Genomic DNA, 11,310 nt, shown 5'->3' with positions numbered 1-11,310 from the left:
ACCTCAGAGAAAAATCTGTTTCCAATGATGTCAAAATACATTCTTTTGAATGATACCTCAGAAGCTGGTCTCACTCATTCCTACAGTTGAACCAGTTAAAAAGTCTTTTAACTTGGATGAGATCTTTTGGATCCTCTTGGGTCTGCCCACTTGATTGGAGTCTTTCAAGTTTGTATCAGTCTCATAAGCAGCAGGAATAATCTTAGCCTTGTCAAAAATATTAGAGAAACCATCTGTTCTCAAGGCCATTGTTCTTAAATAGTTGACTGTATGAGAGAGCAAGCCTTAGATAGCAATAGTTCCTTTGCTTGTAGCTGGTCTGACAAGTTAATGGTAACTTTCAAGACTTATTCTGCAACACGAAGATTCACCACAAACTTGAAAGACAGCATCTGTTTGTAGAGTCCACTTGCTTTAGCTGCAGCTTCTGAATCAGAGCAATCTTCAACCTTGTGAAGTACTACTAACAAACTTCCTTTGCAATTGACCGATATTAGTAAGACCATCTTGTTATAGCAGGTCTTCTGTTTTCTGTGCCTCTTTGAAAAGTTGGTACCTTGTATTACTGTTAGTTATAAATGTGTACAGTGTGTTAATAACTAGAAAGAATGAAGCGAGACCACTGATATTCTTTACACAGTCACCCAGTGCTAAATTAAGCCTGTGGGCATTGCAATGTATGTACCTATACACTGCTTGGGGAATTTTATCTCGTAGTCGTGCCTGAACGCCACTAAAGCATCCACTCATGACACTTGCCCCACCATAGCACTGTGCCACACAGTTTGACCAAATTAAACCAGAGTTCTCTCTCCTTATATATAAAATCAGCTGAACTGGCTGCATCAGCCTTTTCCATGTGGTATGTACCAATGACACGTTCCTTCACAACTCCTTCACTAAAGTACCTAACAAGAATAGCCAACTGCTCTTTTTTGATAAGTCTTCTGTCTCATCAACCATAAAAAAAAATAAGGTGATTGTGCTTCTGTACATATTGTGTGTTTGGTATCAGTTCTAATAACGGATATTAAGTCATTCTGATACTGAGGAATAGTGCAATGGCCATGTCGTCTATCTACATTTCTCTTTAGAGAAGAATTAGATCCTGCAATTAACTCCAGAGTTTCTATAAAATTTCCCGAATTTAATGCATCATCAACCTCCTTATGACCACGAAAAGATAATCCTTGCCTTTCCAGTAAAGCACCAACTTTCAAAAGAAGTTTTGCATGTTCCGTGTTTTCCTTAATCTCCTGTTGCCGGACAGAAGATAAAGATGACTCTACAGTTTGGTGAAACCTGACTGAATACCTCTGAAATTAAACCAAGCTACCTACCATTCATTTAATGTGTCTCTCGCTAGCCTGGTGTTGCTTAAGCAGCATGCTAATATATTTCTATTTCTTTGATCCAATATCAATAAATGGTCTCCTACCTAGTCCCTCACCTTTTCGAACAGAATTTCCAGCGAAATACCCTCAAAGGAAGCAGTAACAAGCAAATTGCACAACTGAGTATCTAACCAAGGAAACTTATCTAAATAGATATGGCATTTGGTAGAGATTTGAATTTTCATAACGTGACATGTTAAAAGTTTTATTCAATTATTAAATGCATAATAAACTATAGAGTAAACCTGAAAATATTGACAACTATCAATCAAACACTGTGACTGACAGGTCATTAACTCATTTGTGAATAAAGCGATGCGATGTCTCAGCTCTTGAAGAAAACTGCCTTGTCTTAATAATTCTAATGTATTATTTATATTGTTCTGAACATGCTAAAAATAACCGATGTATATTAATCCCTCTCTACACTTCAACCTTATTTATATTTTTTCGACACTGTGTCGTGAACAGTGACCTTATAATGATTATACATATAAATGTATATACATATAGATTTTTCCTATCATTGATTTGGAGGGCCCCCAGAAACCTTTGGGCGAGTGCCCCTCACTGCCACCCCCCAATTGATGCCCCTGAGAGAGAGAGAGAGTTTATCAGTTGTCATTCAGAGTTTTCACGGGCAGCACCGGGTTGGTCTATTTTCACATTAAAAGGGTTACAAAAACTAACTAGTGGTACACTGGGTACGAATTGATGTAACTAAAATGAATTAGAATTAGTTTCTACATTTAAAATGTAAAGTAAGTAGGATTTCCTTCTTTGGGTCTGACACAGAACTGCGGGGAGAAATGCACCACTCTGTACAGTGTCTATGATCACTTGCAAAATATGATGCACTTTGGCAATTGTTTCTAATAACACCCTTGCTTGACACACAGGTAGACACAACAGCACTACTAATAAACCTGCATGACAATCAAAGCTGAAATGACTGAAGCTAAGATTTTGCAAGAATTTACTTTACTCAAGACACAAGTGCAAAAGCAAAACTTTATAAGATTTGCACTATGTTTCAAGCAAAATGTTTACACAAAAGCTTGTCGCCATATACAACTAAATCACTGACCAAGAATATGAATAGGTCACTCACTTCACTTAATATCACAAAAATTTATGTCACTTCAATAAAAAGTCACTGTTCAATGGAATGGAATTTGGGAGACAAAATTCAAATGTGAAAGGAGAGGATGTTAGAAACAGTGACTGGAATTACAGACACTGATATCTGGTTGAAACTGCAGTTTCTTGGCACTTTACCTGATGTAGTCAGGAAAGGAATATCTTCTTGTTACCAATGAGAGGAGTAAGCGGGGTGCGACTGGAATGGCTGGTCGCACAAGGGTCGTGGTGAATGGTGTGTTGAGAGGCTTAGTGTGGAACTTCGTCTGGAGTTTGAGTCCAAAATGGAAGGGCTCGCTGGCTTCTAGATTAAGCCAAGGCACTGCACCTGATTGAGTCTCTCTTAACTCTTTATGGACACCTGGGTCCAGAGATACCTACAGACTTAGGGTATCGTGACAGGGCCTCCCAACTTACTGAGTACTGAGTACTGTGCTACTGGTTACTGCTCTACTCACGACCCCCTGCATTACTAAATTCTGAGGGCAATCCTGGATGCTTATATCACCGTCTGTGGCTACCATCTTGGATGTTTTCTGATCGGCGGCATCTACTGTCTTATCTTCAAAGGGGGACCCTCTTAATCCTCAGGTAGTGCTAGAAGAGAACATTATTTCAACAGAAATGCGTGTCTTCATTGCCTACAACAAAGAAGGGCATCGCAAGGGAAAGAAAGGTTGGAATGGGCGGAGTTACTAGGTGCGAAAGGCAAGGGACAGGTCAAATTTTAAATTCGCAGCTGGGCTGAAAGGGGTCGGCCTTTGGAGTGGAGATGTTAACGAGGGTATCGCAACCCTAAAGGAATTGACACAATAGAATGATGAGTGCTGTTAAAATGAAATCTGTCTCACTTTCCCATTTGTTGTGACCAAATGCAGGTGGCCTGCTAGCTGGGTGGCATGAGGCGCTGATGACAGCTAGAGGTTGTTAAAGGTGGTTATATGGAATTGGAAAGGGAGTTTAACGATATGCATAAGGGACGGTCAGTTTCGTTGTCTCGTCGTTAAGGATGATGTAGGTGTTCTCAAAGGTGTCGCGATCCGCGCTAATGTTAGTTCGAGAATCCTGAGGGAATTCACGAGGAGTGTCCTAATGTTACTCTATTGTATTCACTATGACTTGAGAAGGTTATTTTGAAAGCTGGAAAAGGTGTGAACGAATCTAATCTGTTTTATTGTGCCTCTAAGCTGATTTATAGTGACATAAAGTTGTTGCTTCCATCGTTGGGCGAGATTCTGGGAACGTTTATGATTTATTTGACAGCGAGACAAATTCAATCTAAATTCCCTGGCACCATTTGAGTTGCTCCTATCTAAAGGTAAAATCAGCCCTGGGCAAAACACCTGAATTTGAAATGCAAAAACAACCCTAGTCGAAAATGCAAGTGTCATGAAGTGACGCATGAACAATATATTTTCGTATAAACTGGGTTAGGTTAGGTTAGGTTAGGTTAGGTCAGGTCAGGGTTTCATCGCAAATTTTAAGTTCCTTCGTATGTCTCCTCAAGGGGCCGAGTATAATTTATCGAGGCTTCATAAAACTCTCTATGGCAGGAGATGATAAAGCAGAATCCTACTGAACTGATGATTCCTGAGACATAAATTTTTTGCTATGTACGCTCATATACAGCATAGAAATTGCCACTAAATTTAATGCAGAAAGAACAATATTTACTAAATACTGTTATGATTTATGATAATTAGAAGCAAGTTTCTTTTTCAGAGAGGAAAATCAGATATTCTCTCTCTCTCTCTCTCTCTCTCTCTCTCTCTCTCTCTCTCTCTCTCTCTCTCTCTCTCCAAATCTGGCCTTATCATTATCATTGTTATTATTACAAGCACCAAAATATGAGAAATAATAATAAAGAAAAGCTAAGGACAAAACATTGAGGATAAGGCATGAGACTCGTGAAACTGTCGACTACGAGAAACTGTTCAATAAGAAATGTGTCAAATTTCATGCGTTGCATTTCAATGCAAACACTTATTTCAAAGTTTGTTTTGTTTTTTATTTTCATTTTTTTATTTATTTACTTTTTTAAAGCAAATAATGGTGTCCTTTTCATGGGTTTCTTCGAAAAAGTTCTAAAAGATTGCTTAAAGTACATTATACGAAAGCTGGCCAAAATACCAGTGTTTGGCAATCCATATTTTGGATTCTGAGGACGTTCAGTTGAGGCTACCTTTCTGGTTATATTTTTGCAGCTCGATGCTGAATGTGTTTCTTCTTGAACATTCGAATAGGTTAAAGGAGGGTTCTTTCCTAGATAGTAGTGACCCTTAGGGTTTTCGGGGGTCGTTATCTAGAACTAATATTTCTTGGGGTCATTGTCTTTTTGTTTATGGTTTTACGGTCAACCCCAATGAACTTGTACTGAACACGCCGCAAAGGTGGATGCATACCGGGTTAAAACCTTTGGGGGGTCACAGTTTAGGAAAGATCTTAAAGGAGTTCAGGTAAGATTAATTAGATAGGGCAAGTTCATCTTAGGTAAGGGTAGCTTTGTAGGTAGAATGTAAGGTGTGTCCCAATGAAATATGCCGTTGCTTCTCTTCCATTTCTAAGCCCCTCTTCTTACATCCACGAAAATTCATTCAGTATTATCAATAGTCTGTTGTGAAAGGGTTGTTTGTTTGTTTGTATAGTAACGGTTTTACGTGACTTCCGAACCACGTCGAGAGTGCTCTTCTATCACCAGAAATACACATCTCTGATCCCTCAATGGAATGCCCAAGAATAGAACTTGCAGCCACCGAGTTGGCAGGCCAATACCATACCGACCACGCCACCCGTCAGATTGGCTCCGGGATACAGGTGTCTTGACACTTTCCTTTCCAAGACAAGTATTCTACCCTCCTTGTCTAGTTCTCACAAAGTCATATACTCATTACAAATGTCCTAGATACCCACTTAGTATATCTATATATATATATATATATGTATATATATATATATATATATATATATATATATCTATCTATGTAAGTATCTTACTATAATGGGCGTGATGTCTGTCCGTCCCCCTGTCATTCAATCACGGCCAAACGGCCGATGGGCATGAAACTTGGCAGGGGTTATGGTGGGGGACCCCTAAGATAGTTTATAATGGAGTTTCATCCTACCTCCCCCCACTCCGCCTTCCGAAGTGGTTTCCTGAAACGGAGCTGGTTCTGCCCGTGAAACGAGGCTGGTTATGCCCGTAGACTTAGTTACTTTACGACTTTTCATGCATAATTTCTGTATACATATGTTTGCTAGTAGTATATGTAATTGTATAACCACAATGCCCTGCGTCGTTACAATTACATATTTTTTTCTGGTAATAAGTGACCAGTAGATTCTATATAACTTATAAATTGGTACACAAATATATATATATATATATATATATATATATATATATATATATATATATATATATATATAAGCGAATACCACAGGAAAATAATAGTCAGAAATCCAAGTGCTTTCTTCTTTACTCAGACATCGCCAAGGAGTTAATGAAGTACAATTGGAGATAAAGGTCTCAGGTACAAAACAAGATCAAGAATACCAGATAGTAATTGTCAAAAGGGTAAAAATTAAAAGAGATAATCCAGGATTCATCGGATATCACCACGGTCACAAACCTAACCGAAACTACAAAGTATCTTTTGACAGTCCAAAACATGTAAAAACTGAATATATTAATTTTGTTGCTTATATTTATCTACAACTTTTTTCATAATGAAAGCATCAAGTTTAAATAAACCAAGACTTAAATTTAGAACATTTCTATTATTTGACTTGTTGAAACAAGATTCAATGATATTCCTTTTAACTGTGTCATTACATGGGATTAAGGCTCTTGCTTGACTCCGGTTAATAGGATGGTCTAAATCTCCCATATGTACGAATAATGCATTCGATATTTGCCCAGTTCTCACAGAATGATTGATTGTTCTTGAGACGTTGTGAAAGAGATTTACCGGTCTGTCCGTAATAGACTTTATCACATTTTTTGCAAGGAATTTCATATATGCAGCCTGGAAGATCTTTAGGAGAATTTTTTATTATTAAACTCTTGACATTAATATTACTGAAAATAACATTTATGTTAAATAGCTTTAAAATTCTAGGATTATCTAAAAACCTTTCATCATAGGGTAATTTTAGAATGTTATGCTTAATAAATTCAAGTTTGTCATTAGTTGAATAAATAAATGGTCAAAGCCCTTCAAAATGGATTTAATTTGTTTATTAAAATGGGAGTTCACTGTCTGTGTAGGGTCAGACCTCAGTGAACTCCCATTTTAATAAACAAATTAAATCCATTTTGAAGGGCTTTGACCATTTAATTAAACAGCTTACACCGCAATGCGCCTCCCTACCTTATATGTATGGTTTAGTCAAGACACATAAAATCAATAACCCTATCAGACCAATCATTAGTTCAGTGGGCTCAGTTACGTATAATTTATCTAAATGGCTTGTAAAAATTCTTACTCCTATGGTAGGAAACATTTCTAACATGAATGTTAAAAACAATGTTGATTTTATAAACAAATTGAATGGTTTAAACTTGAATTTTGATTTTAATATGGTTAGTTTTGATGTTGTCTCTTTATTTACAAAAGTGCCTGTAGATGACTTACTTGAATATTTGGAGGAGGAATTAGAACGTCATGATATTCCCTTAAGTGTAGCAAACCTCATTAGTCTCATAAGGTTATGTATCAAAGATAGTAAATTTTGTTTTAATGGGGAATTTTTTGTACAAAAGTTTGGCATGGCTATGGGTAATCTCTTATCTCCTGTCCTTAGCAATATTTACATGGAATTTTTTGAGACAAAACTCTTACCAAGAATTTTGCCCCAAAAAGTTATTTGGTTTACATATGTGGATGATATCTTCTGTATTTGGCCAGTTCATGAAAATCTCCAGGAATTCCTTAATAATCTCAATACTTTAGTCCCTTCTATAAAATTTACTGTAGAGGAAGAAAGAAATTTTAATTTGAATTTTCTTGATGTAACTGTCCATAGAAATGATAGAAATTTCACCTTTTCAGTCTTTCGAAAATCAACTAACATTGCCTCTTTTGTTCATTACTACTCCAATCACCATCAAAATGTTAAATTCTCTGTTTTTTCTGGGATGTTCTTAAGGGCTTTACGTGTCTGTAGCCCGCAGTTTATTGACGCTGAAATTGAAACTATTTATGATATTGCATTGAAACTTAAACACACAAGGACTTTTATAGATGTGGCATGGAAAAGAGCTAGAAAAACACTTTATTCAACTAATGACAAACTTGAATTTAGTAAGCATAACATTCTAAAATTACCCTATGATGAAAGGTTTTTAGATAATCCTAGAATTTTAAAGCTATTTAACATAAATGTTATTTTCAGTAATATTAATGTCAAGAGTTTAATAATAAAAAATTCTCCTAAAGATCTTCCAGGCTGCATATATGAAATTCCTTGCAAAAAATGTGATAAAGTCTATTACGGACAGACCGGTAAATCTCTTTCACAATGTCTCAAGCAACATCAATATTCTGTGAGAACTGGGCAAATATCGAATGCATTATTCGTACATATGAGAGATTTAGACCATCCTATTAACTGGAGCCAAGCAAGAGCCTTAATCCCATGTAATGACACAGTTAAAAGGAATATCATTGAATCTTGTTTCAACAAGTCAAATAATAGAAATGTTCTAAATTTAAGTCTTGGTTTATTTAAACTTGATGCTTTCATTATGAAAAAAGTTGTAGATAAATATAAGCAACAAAATTAATATATTCCAGTTTTTTATTCATGTTTTGACTGTAAAGATACTTTGTAGTTTCGGTTAGGTTTGTGACCGTGTGATATCCGATAATCCTGGATTATCTCTTCTAATTTTTACCTTTTTGACAATTAACCATCTGGTATTTTGATCTTGTTTTGTTACATGAGACCTTTATCTCAATTATACTTCATTAACTCCTTGACGATGTCTGAGTAAAGACGGAAGCGCTTGGATTTCTGACTATTATTTTCCTGTGGTATTCGCTTATTTATGAAGTCACGTGCATCTACAGTGATTTTTTTAAGCATATAATATATATATATATATATATCTATATATATATATATATATATATATTATATAATATATATCTGATCTATGTATATATATATATAATATATATATATATATATATATATATATATATATAATATATATATATAAAACGCAATTCTGATTTTATTCTACACTGGAGCTAAGAGTAGCTTAGCTGGTATGAAGGGATAGGTTCGGTTCGTTGCATATAGGCAGACTAGGGTAACTCGGGTGTAGTTCAAGTAAGGAGATAAGGAACGTGAGCAGCAGCGGAAGTACATAAACATAGAACAATCCCATACAACAGTCCCATATGTTCTTTTCGAACGGAGTTAGGGTACTGGCATTCACGTCATACTATAGAAACATTTGACGATACTTCTCACTAATAAGAAAAAGCTGTTAAGCCGTGAAAGATGAATTCCACAGATCTCAATTAAAATAGCGTGATTTATGAGAGATAGATAGATAGAGAGAGAGAGAGAGAGAGAGAGAGAGAGAGAGAGAGAGAGGAGAGAGAGAGAGAGACTGGACTTCAGCAACTGTCCATAATGTCCAGTGTTATATTGTATTCGTTTTAAGTTAAACAACAGAGACGAGGTTTGCCTTTTACTTTCCCTTTTCCATTGATGGTGCTTTCACGGTATTTTGAAAGATTTAATCCTTCTCTCTTCCATAATATCTCTTGTTTTAGCGTCTCTCTCTGCAATAGTATCTGTGTTCGATTACCTTTATCGCCATGCATTAAGATTAAATAACTTTTCCCTTTGTGATATTCAAAACTGTTTGAATTTCTGAAATATCACCTAAGATTCAATCCATTTTAAGACCCCATTTTCAAGGATGCATTAACTATGTGCACTATAAAAGCTACGATTCGGTAACTTCCTATGCCACGATATTTGTGAATCAATAGTTCTACAGTCCTTGGGGCTGATAACTCAGTATTTTTGACTCCTACGACTGCATGAATATCATAATATTCATGCTTCATTAATACTACCACTATGATATTGAAGATTAAAATTTTTTTTACACAGACCCTTGTGATTCAATAAGTCTTGAGGTCATCATTTGTATGATTGATTTCTTCTGCAATGATACTTCATGAATTATGGCATCAGTTTATTATAACTATATCTTTTCACTTTCTGTTGCTTAATTGGGCGCCCTCAGCATATATTCCAAGAGCTGGCAAATTTTATATATATATATATATATATATATATATATATATATATATATATATATATATATATATATATATATATCATATGCAGTGGAACTGCGATGCCAATAATTTAAGTGAAGCAAGATGCGCGAAAGAAAAAAAGGCAATGTTACATTGACTTTTTTTCAATAGTTCCATATACTGTTCAGCTGGAAAGAACAACGCAGTTATATACTGTATACAAATATCATACAAATACATAATGATACCTTTAATATACTTAACTGAAAGAATATATTCTAAAATGGAAAGAAACCGTGATGTGGTTAAATGTAATAAATGTAATTATATATATATATATATATATATATATATATATATATATATATATATATATATATATTATTTCCAAGATTTCAGGATGGGGTAGGGGTGGGGGGGCGGGGGCAAGTGCACCCTCTCTTGCCCCTATTGCCCTATGTGCTGGCGCCCATGGTGTTAGGAGATCTGTGATTCATACATTTTCTTTTATGATATCTTATGATTTTTCTAACGATTACTTAGGTTTCTATAATTCAGTAGCCAAATTATTCACGATTCATTTTTTTAATGATGTTATAGGGTCAATTAACTCTATCATTCACAATCTTTAAACATTTACTCTTTCAGTTATACCAAATAGAGGAAGAGGACCATGAACTGGTAGTACAACGAGGACGAGTAATTAGACGTGGAGTTGGAGTGGGAGGAGATGGAGATGGAAATGGATTTGGAGGAGCAGCAGGAGGAGTCGACTGGAAGGCAGGAGTAGTGGTAGGAGGAGTGGAGGATGAGGAGGAGGATAGGGAGAAGGAGCGGGAGGAGGTGATGGCAGTGTTTACTACGTAAGAAAAGAGCAGGAGGATTGAACTCACCTGGTGAGGAAATTAATCTCCAAGTGTGGATTACCTTTTTGCTAATGATAGATCCCCAGAAAAACTGAAACGACCGAGGTCAAAGGTCAAAGAGAGATTAAGTGCCAACAGAAGAGGATGACCTCCGGCGTGTCAGAGAAGGAAATGTGGTGAGCTGAATCATCGAGAAAGGTAAAATGGAGAGCACGAATTAGCGAATGAAGATTAAGTGACAAAAGAGTCACAGGTCGAAGGAGTAAAAAAATACAAGTTACAGTTTTAGAAACTTCCACAAGAAGAATTTTTTTTCGATATATATGCAGTCGATTTTGCATTGTGACCTAAACACAGTTCAGTGACGGAAGCCAATATATTTTGGCCATATTTTGTATTTGCAGTGAAAGACATGATGTTGCTCTACGAACATATAACTTTTGCACAGGCTATTCGTGCATCTTGGAAGACTCAGGACCCCTCGAAACTAGCTGAATAGGAAGGCTGAGATACATGGATCCGTAGATCCTGCGGTGGCTAACTATCTCACTTTTTGTCTTTGTTGGCTGGTTGACAGCTTCCAGCCTTCCTCAGAATTTCGATTTCATTCTCAGTTCTCATTCC

At 36.1% G+C, this 11,310-nt stretch overlaps 1 protein-coding gene across 1 annotated transcript in view; it reads left to right on the top strand.

Moving 5' to 3' along the window:
- LOC135218729 (uncharacterized) overlaps window positions 1–10,687 on the top strand; it is a 69,685-nt gene extending 58,998 nt beyond the window's left edge. The window contains exon 7 of the mRNA XM_064255179.1: window positions 10,469–10,687. Coding sequence (XP_064111249.1) covers window positions 10,469–10,687 — 219 coding nt within the window. The remainder of the gene's footprint in view (window positions 1–10,468) is intronic.
- Window positions 10,688–11,310: the final 623 nt, after the last annotated feature.

Source organism: Macrobrachium nipponense, chromosome 1, assembly GCF_015104395.2.
Source record: "Macrobrachium nipponense isolate FS-2020 chromosome 1, ASM1510439v2, whole genome shotgun sequence".
Taxonomy (NCBI): Eukaryota; Metazoa; Arthropoda; class Malacostraca; order Decapoda; family Palaemonidae; genus Macrobrachium; species Macrobrachium nipponense.
This window is presented reverse-complemented; position numbering and strand designations above follow the sequence as displayed.